The 19,295-nt window shown below is 39.9% G+C and overlaps 1 protein-coding gene across 2 annotated transcripts in view; it reads left to right on the forward strand.

The window, feature by feature from the left end:
• mettl21c.L (methyltransferase like 21C L homeolog) overlaps window positions 1-19,295 on the forward strand; it is a 40,024-nt gene that overhangs the window by 17,238 nt on the left and 3,491 nt on the right. For both annotated transcript variants that reach the window (XM_041582402.1, XM_018245532.2), the window contains 2 exons: window positions 10,788-10,963; window positions 12,083-12,234. In XM_041582402.1, the coding sequence (XP_041438336.1) occupies window positions 10,788-10,963; window positions 12,083-12,234 (328 nt within the window). The remainder of the gene's footprint in view (window positions 1-10,787; window positions 10,964-12,082; window positions 12,235-19,295) is intronic.

A 19,295-nucleotide genomic window follows, 5' to 3' on the forward strand; every position in this document is an offset into this window, starting at 1 on the left:
ATTTTACTACCGCTGTAGTAGTGTATAAGTTGACCTTTTAGGCATTATTTGCCCTGTAGGCATTATTTGCACACTGTTTTCTTCAACCCGCCATCGAGCTGTGTGACCTTGTTCACATTCTGTCTAAATATCCATAATATTACCGTCTCCAGAAAAAACACCGGAGTCACTTTTTTCAAGCAGCCATAATATATTTTACGTAATCCGTATCCACCGCTGTAGTAGTGTATACGTTGGCCTTGTAGGCATTATTTGCACACTGTTTTCTTCAACCCGCCATCGAGCTGTGTGACCTTGTTCCCATTCTGTCTAAATATCCATAATATTACCGTCTCCAGAAAAAACACCGGAGTCACTTTTTTCAAGCAGCCATAATATATTTTACGTAATCCGTATCCACCGCTGTAGTAGTGTATACGTTGGCCTTGTAGGCATTATTTGCACACTGTTTTCTTCAACCCGCCATCGAGCTGTGTGACCTTGTTCCCATTCTGTCTAAATATCCATAATATTACCGTCTCCAGAAAAAACACCGGAGTCACTTTTTTCAAGCAGCCATAATATATTTTACGTAATCCGTATCCACCGCTGTAGTAGTGTATACGTTGGCCTTGTAGGCATTATTTGCACACTGTTTTCTTCAACCCGCCATCGAGCTGTGTGACCTTGTTCACATTTTGTCTAAATATTGATAATATTATCGTCTCTAGAAAAACCACTTGAGTTACTTTTTTTCAAGCAGCATTCATATATTTTACGTAATCCGTATCCACCGCTGTAGTAGTGTATACGTTGACCTTGTAGGCATTATTTGCACACTGTTTTCTTCAACCCGCCATCGAGCTGTGTGACCTTGTTCACATTTTGTCTAAATATTGATAATATTATCGTCTCTAGAAAAACCACTTGAGTTACTTTTTTTCAAGCAGCATTCATATATTTTACGTAATCCGTATCCACCGCTGTAGTAGTGTATACGTTGACTTTGTAGGCATTATTTGCACAGTGTTTTCTTCAACCCGCCATCTAGCTGTGTGTATTATCGTTTCCAGAAAAACCAACTGAGTTTTTGTTGTTGTTGTTGTTTTTTTAAAAATAATGCCAGGCAAAGGCAGGCCGCCACGCAGAGGCCGTGCTAGGGGCCGTGCTGCTATGCAATCCTGTGGCCCTAGCAAATTGCCCAGTTTTAAAAAGCCAATGACCCTGAACTCCCAAAATGCTGAAGAGGTAGTTGACTGGCTTACACAGCACACCCCATCCTCTACCGTTTCTAACTTTACCACAACATCCTCCTCATCCTCCACTGCTATGGCCACCCCACGTAACACTTCCTCCACCACCGGTGCCCCTTCTTCACTGGGGTCAGAGGAGTTATTTTCCAATGAGTTTCTTGAACTGAGTAATGCGCAACCATTATTGCCAGAAGAAGATGAAGGAGATGAGGACCTTACACCAGATTTAATTCTGGCAGAGAACACGATAGAGATGGACATAATGAGTGATGAGGAGGAGGTCCCCGCTGCTGCTTCCTTCTGTGATGTGTCAGAAGAAATTGATGCATCTGAGGAGAATGATGATGAGGAGATTGATGTTTTGTGGGTGCCTAGTAGAAGAGAGCAAGAGGAGGGTAGTTCAGATGGAGAGACGGAGAGTCAGAGAGGCAGTAGGAGAAAAAGACTTAGAAGAAGCAGGGAGGACAGCCCGCAGGGATCAGTAGGGCAACAACATGTATCGGCACCTGTGTTCAGCCGGCCAACGCACCCGCCATTGCCGCCAATACCGCCAACTCCGCCAACTTCTACTGTTACCGCCAGATCGCACACTTCCAAAAAGTCAGCAGTGTGGGATTTTTTTAATGTGTGTGCCTCTGACAAAAGCATTGTAATTTGCAATGAGTGCAGTCAGAAACTGAGCCTTGGTAAGCCCAACAGCCACATAGGTACAACTTCTATGCGAAGGCACATGAGCGGCAAGCACAAAGCACTTTGGGAGCAACACCTCAAAGGCAACAGGCAAACTAAAAGCCACACTCCTTCTGGTCCAGCATCTTACTGCTCTACCTCTGCTCTCCTTGACCCGTCTGAACCACCCTCCACTCCGCCTTCCACCTTGACCACCTGTTCCCATTCCCAGTCATCTGCCACCAGCCAAGTTTCTGTGAAGGCCATGTTTGAGCGTAAGAAGCCAATGTCTGACTGTCACCCCCTTGCCCGGCGTCTGACAGCTGGCTTGTCTGCACTCTTAGCCCGCCAGCTTTTACCATACCAGCTGGTGGACTCTGAGGCCTTCCGCAAATTTGTAGCAATTGGGACACCGCAGTGGAAGGTACCCAGCCGCAATTTTTTTTCTAAAAAGGGAATACCACACCTGTACCAACATGTGCAGAGCCAAGTTACCGCATCTCTGTCACTTAGTGTTGGGCCAAAGGTCCATATGACTACTGACGCATGGTCCTCCAAGCATGGTCAGGGCAGGTATGTCACCTACACTGCCCACTGGGTGAACTTGGTAATGGCTGGGAAGCAGGGAATGGGTAGCTCAACAACAACAGTGGAGTTGGTGTCACCGCCACGGATTGCACGCGGTTCTGCCACCACCTCTACTCCTCCATCGCTCTCTACCTCGTCTTCTTCTTCTTCTTACTCTGCTGCTGGGTCCTCCTTCTCCTCCTCCACACCTGTGCACCCCCAGCTCCCCCTAGGCTATTCGACGTGCCAGGTACGCCGTTGTCACGCTGTCTTGGGGATGACGTGCCTGGAAAGCAAAAACCATACCGGATCTGTACTCCTGTCATCTCTGCAGTCACAGGCCGATCGGTGGCTGACCCCACACCAACTGCAGATCGGAAAAGTGGTGTGTGACAATGGAAGCAATCTGTTGGCAGCGTTGAGACTAGGCAATTTAACACATGTGCCCTGCATGGCACATGTGTTAAATTTAATAGTCCAACGTTTTGTCTCCAAGTACCCAGGATTCCAGGACGTTCTCACCCAGTCCAGAAAGGTGTCGGCCCATTTCAGACGTTCCTACACAGCCATGGCACGCCTTGCTGACATTCAGCAGCGCTACAACATGCCAGTCAGGCGTTTGATTTCTGACAGCCAGACTCGCTGGAATTCAACGCTCCTTATGTTGGAACGTCTGCTGCAACAACAAAGGGCCGTCAACGAGTACCTTTTTGAACTGGGTGGTAGGACTGGATCTGCACAGCTGGGGATTTTTTTCCCCCGTTACTGGGTGCTTATGCGCGATGCCTGCAGGCTCATGCGACCTTTTGAAGAGGTGACAAATATGGTCAGTCGCACCGAAGGCACCATCAGCGACCTAATACCCTTCGCTTTCTTCCTGGAGCGTGCCGTGCGACGAGTGACAGATGAGGCTGTAGACCAGCGTGACGAGGAGCTGGAAGCGCACGATTTCTGGTCGGAATCACCAGAACGAACCCAGGCACCTGCTGCAACGCAGGGAGAGGTGCCAGAAGTGGAGTCAGAGGAGGAAGGTGGCTTTGTGGAGGAGGAGGAGGAGGACCAACAGGAGCAGGCTTCCCAGGGGGCTAGTGGTGACCTTTTGGGGACCCCTGGTCTTGTACGTGGCTGGGGGGAGGAGACCGTGGATGATGCAGTCCTTGATAATGAGGAAGCGGAGATGGATAGCTCTGCATCCAACCTTGTGAGAATGGGGTCTTTCATGCTGTCATGCCTGTTGAAGGACCCCCGTATCAAGAGGCTTAAGGAGAAGGACCTGTACTGGGTCGCAACGCTACTAGACCCTCGGTACAAGCATAAAGTGTCAGAAATGTTACCAACATACCACAAGTCCGAAAAGATGCGGCATTTACAAACCAGCCTGCAAAACATGTTGTACAATGCTTTTAAGGGTGATGTCACTTCAGGAACTCATCAACATTCCAGGGGCAGAGGTGCCAGTAATCCTGCCACGAGCACACCTGCAAGGACAAAGCCCTTTGGCCAGTCTGTAACGTCAGACATGCAAATGTTTTTCTGTCCAAGGCAGCGCCACAACCCTTCTGGATCCACCCTCAAAGAACGCCTCGACCGGCAGGTAGCGGACTACCTGGCATTAACTGCAGATATCGACACTCTGAGGAGCGATGAACCCCTGGACTACTGGGTGCGCAGGCTTGATCTGTGGCCAGAGCTGTCACAATTTGCCATGAACCTCTTGTCTTGCCCAGCCTCAAGTGTGCTCTCAGAAAGGACCTTCAGTGCAGCAGGAGGGATTGTAACTGAGAAGAGAACTCGCCTAGGTCACAAAAGTGTCGATTACCTGACCTTTATTAAAATGAATGAGGGGTGGATCTCGGAGGGTTACTGCACGCCGGAAGACTTGTTCTGACTTCTATGTAGCTGTCCTTCTCTTCAAGCCTCATGACTCCACACACAGCTGTCCTTTAGCGTCCTCCTCCTCCCTCCGCCACCGTTACAAACTAGGGTGCAAACCCTACTGGTTTAATTTTTTCTGGCCTCTGTGCTTCAGTGGCTGCGACCAAAAAAATGCCTATTTTCTGCATTTATATGACATAATTTTTCTGGCCTCTGTGCTTCAGTGGCTGCAACCAAAAAAATTTATATTTTCAGCATTTATATGGCATAATTTTTCTGGCAACTGTGCTTCAGTGGCTGCGACCAAAAAAATGACTATTTTCAGCATTTATATGGCATATTTTTTCTGGCCTCTGTGCTTCAGTGGCTGTGGCCAAAAAAACTGGGCAAACAATGCCTACAAGGTCAACGACGTTGACCTTGTAGGCATTGTTTGCCCAGTTTTTTTGGCCACAGCCACTGAAGCACAGAGGCCAGAAAAAATATGCCATATAAATGCTGAAAATAGTCATTTTTTGCCATACGTTGACTCAACGTATATGGCAAAAAATGACTATTTTCAGCATTTATGTGGCATATTTTTTCTGGCAACTGTGCTTCAGTGGCTGCAACCAAAAAAACTGGGCAAACAATGTCTACAAGGTCAACGTATGGCGAAAAATTACTATTTTCAGCATTTATATGGCATATTTTTTCTGGCAACTGTGCTTCAGTGGCTGCGTCCAAAAAAACTGGGCAAACAATGTCTACAAGGTCAACGTATGGCGAAAAATGACTATTTTCAGCATTTATATGGCATATTTTTTCTGGCAACTGTGCTTCAGTGGCTGCGTCCAAAAAAACTGGGCAAACAATGCCTACAAGGTCAACGTATGGCAGTTGTTTAAAGAGAACAGTAGATTACTAGCCAGCAAAGCTACCTAAGCTAAAATGTCCCTCAAATCCCTGCAGACTTCTGTCCCTCCAATACAGAGCAGTATCAAGCAGATTACTAGCCAGCAAACTTACTATCATCTGTCCCTGAAATCACTAACAGCTCTCCCCCTACACTATCTCTTCCAAGCACACACAGGCAGATTTTTCAGATACATTTTTGCCCTTGATCCCCCTCTGGCATGCCACTGTCCAGGTCGTTGCACCCTTTAAACAACTTTAAAATCATTTTTCTGGCCAGAAATGTCTTTTCTAGATGTTAAAGTTCGCCTTCCCATTGAAGTCTATGGGGTTCGCGAACCGTTCGCGAACCGCTCGCATTTTTGCGCAAGTTCGCGAATATGTTCGCGAACTTTTTTTCCGACGTTCGCTACATCCCTAAGTATAATCATGGTTTTCAAAAAGCACTAATACCACAAACATTTGACCTTATATAAATAATAGGTCTCTAAAGTCTATTTATCCACTTAATTAACTACCACCGTGCTCTCTTGTATGAGGAACACTTGAACACTTTGGATAAACCACATCATCTGCCTTTAGGTCCTTTTGGAAGTCTATTAAATCATTTGATTAACTAGATTTCTGTATGGGGTAAATAAACAGGTGGTGGCTAGAGACCTATTTGAGCAAAGGAAAGAAGCTTATGGAGGCTCCTATAGTTGGTAGATAGTTGACTGCAGGGTCTCTTTCTTGAGTAGAAACTTGTCATTAGGTGTAGGTACATAATCAGTGATGTGGCATTCTAAAGCAGTAACATTTTCTAGTGTGTGGAGAATAAGTTGATACAGGGTTATTGCCATTTTGATTGACTGATGAGTTTTCTCTATAAAGTGCTATGTATATGTAGCAGTGCTATAAAAAGAAAAAAGATAATACATAAAGACTCAAATCAAACTGTGTATTTAATCATTTCTTTTAGAGTCCTTAAGTAAGTCTTCTGTATGCTTTATTAGCCATACGGGACTGACAGGCGATAAATCACAGTGTTACTGGAAATGCTTGTTAATCTGAATCTTTTTGCTACTATTTGTCCTTGCCAAACAACAAGAACCTACTGAGATTAGAACCTGTACAATTGTACATGTACACATACCTGTCTCTTTCAGTATTAGAACAGCAAGGTTCCTCATGTATATGCAATTATACCATGTAAAAAACAAGCTGTAATAGTCAGAATAATAATGTAGAGACTGTCATGTACTTACCTATCCTACCCACAGACATCATGCAAGTTTCTTCTTTTCTTTTTTTCTTCTGTTTGGTGATTGATCCTTTTTTTTTGTGTATTTCTTTATTATTTCTATTATGTATGTTTGTATCTTTGAAATGCCTTTCAATAAAAATATAAGTTAGAAAAAAAAGAAAAGCAAGGTTCCTTGGGCTTAAGTTTAAGATTGGTGGCCATGTTCTCATATCCCTAATATACATGATGCTCCAAAAAAGACTTAATTTGTAATGAAGGATATTGTGCTTTCTGCTTCTATTAGGTGTCAGTGCTGTATGGTTTTTCAAGATCTCGTTAGCAGCATCCTGTTGTGTTATTAACCTAATTGCCTGCATGTGTCCAATGTTGTTTCTGGGTGCAGTCGTAATGTGTGCAGTGGCCTTCAAATCTACACATACAGATCATTTTTGGTGTTTATAGTCTTGCCATATGAAATACATTGATAATGTGGATGGTAAACGATCATGATGATAGTTTATCATGTGCTACTAGAATTGCATTGTTAGTGCATACTGAAATATCTTTATCTATGTGGGAAGAGTAACAGCTGACATGTCTGCAACACTTTAATGCAAGGGTCCCCAAACTTTTTCACCCATGAGCCACAGTCAAATGAAAAAAAGAGTTGGGGAGCAACACAAGCATGCAAAAAGTCTTTGGGGATGCCCAATAAGTGATGTGATTGGCTATTTGGTAGCCCCTATGTAGACCGACAGCATACAGGAGGCTCTATTTGTTAGTACAAATAGTTTTATGCAACCAAAACTTGCCTTCAAGCCAGGAATTCCAAAATGAGCACCTGCTTTGAGGCCACTGGGAGCAATATATATGGGGTTGGTAAGCAAGATGTTGCTCACGAGCCACTGGTTGGGGATCACTGTTTTAATGTTGTAGATTGTTCAAACTTTTTTTTACATTGATTTGCCTTGTTTGCTTACATTTCTTGAAATTTATGCATACATTTAGGATTCTAAATGAGTTTTTTATCTGCTCAGCATGTTTCAGTATGAGGCATGGATAATGAAATGGTTCCAACAATTCTAAGTTAGTTTAGTGCCAGTTCCTGTTATGGTTTATTTGGCCCCAGCCCCTTGAGCTGCTTTATCTCATAAGCTAAAAACATAACTGGTGGAAGGGAGGAGGACTGGTAATGTTTTTACCACCTAGTAAGAACCTAGTTAACCGGAATATGACTCTCAATTTCTAATTTAAATTTTTGTTTTGCTTAGTGCCAGAAATGACAAAAAACATAGATATTTCTTAAATCATAGACAATAACTAAGTTCAGCACAAGCCCTACTCATTGAACTAATGGTGAAAAAGGAGGTGCCCTGGCTCTTTAACTTTAATATTTTAACAGATTTGCCTTAAATAAGGAAGAAATGGGGGAATAACATTTAAATAATCAAGTTATAAACAGTTACAGTATTTATATATAAGTTATATGTGTTAGACCTACTGTATGTGTAACTTTGGCAAGTTGGTGTATGGTAATTAACCCTCTGGAATATCTAGAATTGTAGCGCTGAAAAACACAGCAATATCAAAGAAAAATATTAACATTTTGGCTTGATTGCTTACTTAACTATAGAAGTGGGTCCTAAGACACTATAAAACTATATATGTAATGTACAAAGCTTTATTATCAAAATTGCAAGCTTAATATTGCCTAATGCTCAATGAAGGCAGCATAGGCTATGGGGATGCATTATTTCAGCAGGGAAAGATTTGTTATGGCTGTGCTACAAAAGAATGAGCAACTTGTAAGCAGATATTGCTGAAAAAACAGTTTATGATCCTTCATTTTAGTGCTGAAGATGGAACAAGAGGATCTCCAGTGATTGCAACAGTTATAAGTCCAGCAGTGTCATAAAAAACACATTTTAGAAAAAAACGATTATGGAATACTGTATATAAATGCAGTTGAATGCAAAAGTTTGGAATCCCTTTGCTAAATGACATATTGGTTAATTTTTTAAGTAAAAAATAGAAAACAACCAGGAATCAGTATTCTATTGAAAAAAATATATTAATGCACAGTTAAAGGGAGTTGTGGAAGCCAAGGAAATATAGTATAGGGGGAATAATGGATTCCACTAAATTCTGGATGCCCCTGTGAAACAGTCAGCCAAAAAGCTGAAAAGAGGATCTGGAACTTACAACAAGACAATAATCATAAACATATCTCAAAAGCCACCATGAGCTACTGAAGCTGAATGCTTTGAAATGACCCTCAAAGTCCTCTGACTTACACATCACATAAAATCTGTGGGTAGATCTTAAACGGGCAATACAGCCCAAGAAGATCTCAGAATTATAAATGATCTGTCAAGAGAGGGCAAATGTCCACACAACAATAAATTCAAGCTGGATACAGGTGTTTCCAAGCTGTGATCTGTGCCAAAAGGAGTGTTACTAAATACTGACTTATGCACATGTCTCAGTTACTATATTCTGTGTACCTATGTTTAATGTTTGTCAAATCAACATTTACAAATATGCTGTTTTTAAAACTCTGATTCCTGCAGTTATTTCCTACTTTTCACCTACAAAATTATCTAAATATGCAGTTTGGCAAAGACTGACATAGGGGCAAATTTACTAAACGGCGAAGTGACTAACGCGGATGAAAATTCGCCAGCGTGACGTAATTTCGGTACTTTACCGATTTACTAACAGTCGCCGGTGTAACTTCGCTAGCGAAGGAGATAGACTCTAGCGGTACTTTACTCCCTAACATCTGGCGAATTTGCGCTCTGGCGAATGGACGTAAATATGCAAATTCACTAAGATGCGGCTTTTACTGAACGTTACCTCTTGCGCCACACTTGCCTTTGCCACCTCTGACCAAGCGAAGTGTAATAGAGTAGATAGGACTTCCTCAAAAAATAGTTGAAAATGTTTCTAAGTCCCAAAAACGTTGGCGTCTTTTCCTTTTTCAGGGTGATAGGCTGCAAAAGAGCGTAAATTTTTTATGGGGGTAACCGGCTTCCCCCCTACATTTACTAACATATGGCACATAAACTGTACAACAACTTTATTTTATTTTGGTTTCCCGGGCTTGTGTAGTGTAATGTATTTGCTGCAACATATACTTCCGTTGAAATTTAACTTCCCACCTTATGCAAATTAGGCAACGCTAGCATAGCTTCGCTTGGCGCAGTAACGCTAGCGCAACATCGCCAGCATTCAGTGCCCTGGATGCATCTTCGGATTTTAGTGAATTAGTCTTGTCCTGGTGAATCTACGCCTGCGAAGTGTTGCGCTGTGAGTGAAGCCTATGCTGGCGAATTTTCGGAGGTTAGTAAATTTGCCCCATAGTAATGTATGGCAGCTCACTAGGGTTGCCACCTGGGAAAAAAATACGGGACTTCTTATATCTTTATGGTTTTTCCCTACAAATAACATTGGCATCAAGCAACATTTTTACCAGCCAGGCCGGTAAAATACCGGCCAGGTGGCAACCCTACAACTCACACTGGAGCAATATGACTCTCTAGAATAAATGAGGAATTACCACTGTTATTATGTTAAATATGCTCCATTAATAAATACAGTAGTTTTACCGTCATCTTAAATGTTATTTCTGTCTGTCCTGGCTAACAATAAAAATGTTCATAGTAACTACTTCTTTTATATGGCAATTCCTTCTCCCATCTGAAATTAGTGCTCTTTGGGAAAATGTCAGGCTCTAGAGAGTCTTTGCAGTGCAGGATTACATTGGTCTGGGCAATAGATTTCAGTTTTTGGTTAGTTCGTAAAAATCTAGTTATTAACTGCAAAACTTACGTTTAAATGTCTAGTGATCAGTTCAATTAAAGATCACTAGAGCACAGAAGTAGCATATATATATTTCACTCAATCCTTTTTTATTCAAATGCGAGACTGCCAGACTGATTTCATGTCCCAGATCATATAATAACAGATCTCATTTGTCACCAAAACCAATTGTTGATTTCTAAATATAAAGGAAAAGCCTGGAGAAGCTAGGGGAAGATCTGCCAGATTCTGGCTGTGTATCAGATTAATAATCATGGGATGCATTGCAACGAGTCTGACTGTCCCCCTCATCTGAACACCTCCTCCTTATATCACACCTCTAGGAAAGGAACTCATTTCTTTCTAAATGCAGATGGCTATGCAAACCCCCAAACAGCAGCAAATCATGGCATAGTCTGACAGGAGAGCCCCCCCCCCCCAAAACACAAAGCATAAGAGGAGAGGAACAGGATGAGTCCCTCTGTTTGATTTTTGCTGCCTGTTTTCTTACACCCTGTTATCAGGGCTCTGGCTATGGATGCTGAGTGTTTGGAGTGTATGTCCTGTATGCAGCCTGTGCTCTCCGCTGCAGAGGAGGAAAGCTGCAGGGAGGGAGATGATGAAATTGTGGACAATGAGACGGGAGGACTACAGCAGGATCAGCTTCCAGAAACCCTCCAACTATGGGGTGATGAGAAAGGTAAGGAGGTGCACTATGTGTTTGGGAATATATCCTAGAACATTCCCATTCTTTTCATTTGTATACCCACTTGTTCCTCTGAGCTTGCCATGGGAACTGACAGACGCACAGAACAGAATCTGGAATCTGTGAATATGAAGGTGTTTTCCTTTTTATATAAGAATCAAGATCTGACATAAATACAAATAAATGTGACCAACAGTAAATACGTATATCCCGTTCCTTTGAGATACAGGAGGCTGGTAGCATTTTATTGCTAGATTCTAAGCCAAGAGATGTGCCTTGCATAATAGAGGCATCAGACAAGAGCGTGCAGTATTATTATTCGAGACAAAGAGCTGCTTATCTCGAGGGTTAAGGCAATCAGCAGCGTTCTATTCGCATCACTGTTTTTCAATCAATTTGGTCATTACAGATGAGCTATTATAATATATAATATTACATCATTGCAGTTGTACATTATCAAATAACACAAATAAATGGATGATCGATTTAGATTAGATATTGATACTACACAATTTGGTGCAAGCAAGGAACCTACTACTATAAACACAGCATTGTAGCGTCCAGGCAGGTAAACAAACTTTGACAACATTTGGTTAGCCATAGACTCCACTGCTAAACCCTTTGTATAAAAATATGCAGCATTCAGATCTCTCCAAGTATACAGTAACTGAGCATTTATTAAGGAATCATGTACGTAAACAGTGTATTTCCAGCACACTCAGTAGACAGGGCTCCCTCAGTTGTTAATACAGCAGCAGTCTACTGTACTGTTTACTAGAACATAAAGCTGTTTGGTCTAATAATCAAGCTCTACCATTCATATACATCTAGCATTACTATATAGAGAATATTTAATCATTCATACCAGACCCTGCTGTCTGAGTTAACAACCTAATTCCCTTTGCCAGAGCCATTCATATAAAATGTATAATTTGCTTTGCTTTTTTACCCAATATATCTATAAACATTGCAACTAAAGAAACAAAGTCCTAGTTGTAAGCGTGTTCTGCATGTGCTGTTCTGTTTACAGTATCTGGTGGAATTACTGCTATCCAGTGTTTATAAACAGTCCATGTTTCTTGTGCTTTGAAATAATTGTATTTTTATCCACAGACATCATATGTGACTTTGAACCACCTCTCAAGCCCAAGGCATGGGCTCCCATCATCTACGACTGCTTCGACAAAGAGCAGTACTGGTATGCAGGCTACCAAATTACCATTCAGGAATCAATTGAAGAATACGCAGGAGTAGTCTGGCATGCAGTAAGTATTCACATGTTATAGTTTTTCCATCCCATTCTGTTTCTGTTAAATCTTGTCCATTTTCAGGATTGTATTAGAGAAATGAGACAGTTAGAATGCATTTCTCTCATGTTGTACTAGGGAGGACATTAACCCCTGTATGTAATAAAAGGAGCCAACTTTGCCCAGGTGCAGTAACCCATAGAAACTACTAAGATGTTTCCTTTTAAACAGTTGACCTGTAAATGCTACCTGCTGATTGGTTGTTATGGGTTAATGCTGCTGGGCACACGCAGGGGGGGTATTTATCAAAATCCGAATTATTCCGATTTTTTAAATGAAAAAAGTCCTACCAAACTAGAATCCATGATTTGACCTTATATAATATTAAAAAAGTTAAATTTAATCAGGTAAAAACTCGATAAAACGGAGTGAAAACCCCGAATTGTATGTTGTTTTCAAAGTTTTTTCCAAATTGCTCCATTTTTTCAGGCTTTTTCCTGAAAAGACGTAATTTTTGGATTTTTTACCGAAAAGGTCAGATTTTTGGGCTAATTCCAGCACAGACCACAAAATATTCAAAATAGGATAGGGACCTCTCCCATTGACTTATATACAACCTCGGTACGTCTGAGATGCCGGATTTTCAGATTCAGGCATTTTGATGCATCAGACTTTAATAAATCACCAAAATTCGAGTTTAAAAAAAAAATTAGTTTTGTTCCAAAAAGCCAGTTAATAAACCCCCCTTTTATTGAATAACCCCATAAGAGCATTGGGTGTAGTCTCCCTGTATCTGATATTTATATTTAAGTGATGGGTAAAATATATTGTGATGGTATATTCAGATATGCACAATTTCACCAAAACATCACTCATAACCAAAGTAACAAGTATATGAGATATTAAAAAAACATGCATAAGGTTCTGCTTACCACATAATGAATAGGGAAGGGAAAGTGAGCAGGGAATGGACAAGTGACAGTATATTGGTAATACAGATTGACAACTCTTCTACAATGGCATATACAGGATTTTCATAAGACAGATACCACTATTTCAATGAATTACTTAAGAAAATCACATTTACCGATTTAATGCATAAGCGCACAACATGTGAAGGCAACACATGGACAGCTCAGACAACAAAACATGTTTTATTACTCTATACACACATGCGGAGCCATTGCAGCTGTTGTACTCACTCCCCCCTTTATTTATTAATTTTAAAGCCCCTGGACTGCATTTGATTTTTCTTTGACTCTAACCCTCCCTGTACATTTAGAGATGTGGTACTCTTTATGGGTGATAATGCTGATTAGAAACATATGGGAGGTGACCCTTGTTATCACTCTAGAGGGATGCTTTCTATATTTCAGGGAAGGGTAGGGCTTCTTAGCACTGGACTTCTTAGCATCAGGTTGGGTCATTGAAATAAATTCAAAAGGGAAAATGGGAAGAAGAAAATTTCACTCAAATGAAGAAAGAACATAGACTGTAGAATATGGGAACTACAAATTAAGAATGATGGGTTTTTATATAGTAATGGATCCCCTGTGTGATTTCTAATATCCTTATATTTAACAACATTCAAACATGTTTTAGGGATCTTTCATGGTTTAAATCGTATCTGTCTGACCGTTCCTCTCTCTGTTCTCGCTCTATGCTACTTCGATAGGAAACTTATTCAGTTGTTTGGACTTTAGTATCACCTTTATTCTTTTTTTTTTGTTTTTATTTATTGTGTTTTTCCAACATATACATACATTGTATCTTAATATACTTCTCTAAGGAGTAAGATCTAAAATAAACTATAAATCTAACAACAACAAAAAAAAAGACCCATAAAAAAATAAAAATAAAATTAGTATTATTCTGATGACACCCAACTCTACTTGTCTACTCCTGACCTCTCTCCTTCTGTCCTTTCCCAAGTTACAGACTGTCTCTCTGCTGTCTCCTCCTGGATGTCACAGCGCCACCTGAAACTGAATCTTATAAAAACAGAACTCATTATATTTCCTCCAAGATCTTCCCCTGTCCCTCAGATATCACAGAAAACACCACCACCTTTCATTCGACCACACAGGCACGCTGCCTAAGAATTATCTTACACTCACATCTGTCTTTTTCACCACACATCCAAACACTTGCAAAATCTTGTCGTATTCAGCTGCGCAACATTGCCCGAATACGACCATATCTCAGTGCAGAATCAACTAAAACACTTATTCAGTTTATCATCTCCTGCCTTGATTACTGCAACCTAGCAGTTATTCCAACAAGTCACCTTTCACAACTCCAATCTGTTCAAAATGCGGCCGCTAGACTCATTCATCTATCTCACCCCTCAACATCAACTACTCCCATATGTATATCTCCTCACTGGCTCCCAATCTCCTCTAGAATCAAATTCAAATTACTTACACTCACATTCAAGGCCCTTAATAATGAAGCCCCTCCCTATATTTCATCTCTGATCTCCAAATACTCTCCTTCACACAACCTTTTCTCTGCTTCTGACCTTCGCCTTGCTTCGCCTCTCATCACTTTTGCCCATTCTCGTCTACAAGACTTCTCTCCGGCTTCTGCTTTTCTCTGGAAGTGTAATTTGGCAGCACTAAATTAATAAATGATGAAGATTGTTTAAGGGTATAGTTTCCTTTTAAGCAGAGGGATCAATAGAGAAAACAGCACTGTACATTATGTATTTCTATGCAATTTCATGGTTCATTGTGGTTTAAAAAGAAACGGAAAGTTAAGTGAAGGCCACATACAAGGTCTATATTAAATATGCCACCTGAAAAGAATTTTGGAGTAAAGAAATAAAAAAATCTTGTTTGTCCAAATCTTGCAACCCATAGCAACCATATGTTTATCAGTCAGATGCCCAAAAACTTCTACCTGGTGATTGGTTCCTATGGCTTGTTATACAAATGGCAAATTTAAGGTCCTTTTTTTAAATGGCCCTACATGTAAAATGTTTTTAATTTACTAATACTGTATAAACAGATGGGTGGCAACAACCTTTCACCAGGCACACTATCCAATGTGGATCAGACTGAGCATAAGGAAGCCAGAAGGAACTAGAGGTCCAGACACATAAGCTGAGCAGGAAGAAGTCAGCTGCTCCTTTACAAAGATGTCATATGTTTAAAATACAAGCTCACAGACACAGTAAATGGTTTCAGTAGTGGTGTGGAATGAAATAAATAAGAAGATTCATGAGACGGGGGTCAGGAGTATGTTTACTAGCTGACTCAGCTGGGGTGGCTTTCCCTGATCTGTTAAATATATAGGGCAGACCAAAAGACCCCTAGCTGCATGTATGGTGATAAAAAGGGAATCATTAATAAAGGAAATATAATTATTTCTAAAAGTATGGTGCTTCCTATATTTACAGACAAACAATGCAAAGACTTTTTAGCATTGCAGCAAGTTAACAAAAAATGTAGGTAAAGGGGAGGATTAAAAGACAATTAACCCGTAAAAGAGATTTTTTTTATTTCAATACAAATTTCTTTTTCCCTAATGGTTCTTTTTATTTTCCCCATATTTTGTGTCAGATAATGAATTTCGTCAACTGTAAGCATTGACCCTTTTTTATTAACTTGGAGAAAAGTGGGTTTAAAAGGGTTGGCAAATACTGCTAGGGCCCTTACAGGCTATGGTGTTATTCTGTCACTGATTCACCTTTCAATATGGAAGCTTCATCCCACCGCTGTCACCAGTTTTGTAACAAACCAGCTCAACACATGGTCCACAAATGGTTTTGATCCTGAACCATTCTGTGGCCATTACGATAAGTAAAATAATGTATAAGAGTTTTTGTGGTCCTCTGTATAAAAGGGGATTTGTTTTATATTAAAAACATTTCTCTGGATAGCTGTGTTCTAGAAAGAAAACACACTTCCACAGTTGCAATAAAATGTTGTAGTACAGGCAAAAATTACCTTAAAAATAGATAAACTAATTACTAATAACATAATACATAGTACATCATAAAGGACATACCATGCAGTTAAAGGATCAAATAAAATCTATTTGCACGTGGATGGTTTGATTTCTACAATGATATTCCGTTATACCATAACCAAAGCTACAAACTACATAAACTGCATAAAAATATGAAAACTTTTTTCAGAAATATAGTGATGGATGAGCACATTACACATTTTAACTTTACTATTTAATGTACTGTAATTATAACAGCACTGGATCATTGTATTTTTCTGAGAAATACTGGAGTAGTGAAGTAAAAAAATATACGTCTCCTTGCAGATGTAAAATCATCCATTTTTTTTGTCAAGCAGACACATCTATGTAGACCTAATTGGCACTCATCCACTCATAATTAGTGCACCATATCAGATCTTTGAAAAGTAGGTTAATTGAAATCCTGTCCCTAAAGCTTTTAATACAGTTTAGTACTCCAACAAGAACCAGCAATCTCAAACACTTGTATTCTTTAAACCATGGTTAGCTTTATCATCTAGAAATATACACTATTATGCTTAGTGTATGGACAGCCTTCTTGGAGAAGCTGAAACATTCACTTTGGTGAAAAAAAGCAGAATCTTGCGCTTGTCTCAGCTAAAACTATACTGTACATGATGCAGCCACCTGTAAATAATCCTCTTTGTACTTATCAATCTAATATCAGGATACCCATGCAAGAGAGAACTTAATAGTGACCATGGTTTGTACACATATAAATATGAATTTCTGACTTTACAATTAAAAATGTAGTTTTGGATTTAAAGAGTAGGATGACAGACCGGGTCAAACACATTTCTGATTTTTCCATTACTTAGCCTGGTGATTTAACATACTGCTTATAACTAATGGCATAGGTACTGTGGTGTTTACATAACAGGTACAAAAAGTGTCACTGAATGGGAGGTCTGCTTTAGAAAGGGCACATACACAGCTCAAAACATTGAGGTTATGATCTCCAGTTTTGACAATACTTGTCACCTGTTTGCAGTTTAAGTGATGCTGATTCATTAGATTATATAGATGTATGTTGTGTTACCAGCCACTTGGAAGCATCAGCATCTGTTCATTTGGTATATGGGACTGACTGTGGCTGCATTGTTGGAATTATTTAAATATATACAAAATATTATTTATATATATATATATATATATATATATATATATATATATATATATATATATATATATATATATATATATATATATATATATATATATATATATATATATATATATATAAAACCAACAAAAAAGTCAAGACAACTTTGTTTTGTTGGTTATATAATTTGTCAACAACGTGGACTAAGTCATGGACTAAGGGTGAGCTCTCTAGCACTCCAGTTTGTACGGAAATATATATATATATATATATATATAATATATATAAAAAACACACAGGTAAGGCAGCACTCACTTGATCAGAAAACGTGTATTAGATATAAAAATAAAGCATCAGGCTACGTTTCGGGCATGCATCGTGCCCTTTATCAAGCCAAAGGTTTCACATGGTTTACAGGTGTGCAAGGTCAGGTGACTTAAAAAGGAGTTATCAGGAAGTGACATCAGCGTTAAGTATACAGGTGTGACCCCTATAGGTCAAGGTTCACATTATATTACATACACATTGCCCTTACCCTTCATGTGTCTAATTTAACCTATGATAGCCAGCATAGTTTACAAATTATACAAACATGATTTATTGACAGGCTCAGTCCAAATTGAGCCTGTCAATAAATCATGTTTGTATAATTTGTAAACTAATTTGTATATATTTAAATAATTCCAACAATGCAGCCACAGTCAGTCCCATATAACAAATATATATGTATACAGTTATATGAAAAAGTTTTGGAACCCCTCTCAGCCTGCATAATAATTTAGTCCACTAACAACAAAAAAGATAACAGTGGTATGTCTTTCATTTCCCAGGAACATCTGAGTACTGGGGTGTTTTCTGAACAAAGATTTTTAGTGAAGCTGTAATCAGTTGTATTAAATTAAATCAAAATGAAATCAAAACTGCTCAATACTGGCAACACCAAATTGATCATAGACAAGTGTGTCCAATCACGAGAAAAGGTATTTAAGGTGGCCAATTGCAAGTTGTGCTTCTGTTTGACTCTCCTCTGAAGAGTGACAACATGGGATCCTCAAAGCAACTCTCAAAAGATCTGAAAACAAAGATTGTTCAGTATCATGGTTTAGGGGAAGGCTACAAAAATCTATCTCAGAGGTTTAAACTATCAGTTTTAACTTTAAGGAATGTAATCAGGAAATGTAAGTTGCTGTAAAACCCAGGTCTGACAGGCCAAGAAAAATACAGGAGCGGCATATGAGGAGGATTGTGAGAATAGTTACAGACAACCCAAAGATCACCTCCAAAGACATGCAAGAACATCTTGCTGCAGATGGTGTATCTGTACATCGTTCTACAATTCAGTGCAATTTGCACAAAGAACATCTGTATGGCAGGGTGGTGAGAAAGAAGCCCTTTCTGCACTCACGCCACAAACGGAGTCACTTGTTGTATGCAGAAGCTCATTTAGACAAGCCACAGTCATTTTGGACTAAACTAAAAGCTCTTTGCATGGCGGAAGAACACTGCATACACCTGCTACCTACTGTCAAATTTGGTGGAGGTTCCATGATGCTGTGGGGCTGTGGGGCTAGTTCAGGGACTGGGGCCCTTGTTAAAGTCGAGGGTTGGATGAATTCAACACAATATCAACAAATTCTTCAAGATAATGTTCAAGCATCAGTCACAAAGTTGAAGTTATGCAGGGGTTGGATATTCCAACAAGACAATGACTAAACCATGTGTCAACCTCAAGGCCCGTGGGCCAGGCACAGCCCACGAAGGGATTATCTTTGGTCCACATGATAATTTCTAATTATTATTAGATCTGGCCTGCCGGTATATTGCATCCACACTATTAGAACTGCAAGTCTCACAATGCACTGCTAGTGTGATGTGACGTCAATCAAAGATGCGCGAGTCCCTCTTCCGCTTGTGTATCAGCAGCTTAATGGTGGAGCTAGCATTAACCCTCTCCCTGAAACATGATAGCTAAACAGAAGGTGGA

This window comes from Xenopus laevis, chromosome 2L (genome assembly GCF_017654675.1).
Source record: "Xenopus laevis strain J_2021 chromosome 2L, Xenopus_laevis_v10.1, whole genome shotgun sequence".
Taxonomy (NCBI): domain Eukaryota; kingdom Metazoa; phylum Chordata; class Amphibia; order Anura; family Pipidae; genus Xenopus; species Xenopus laevis.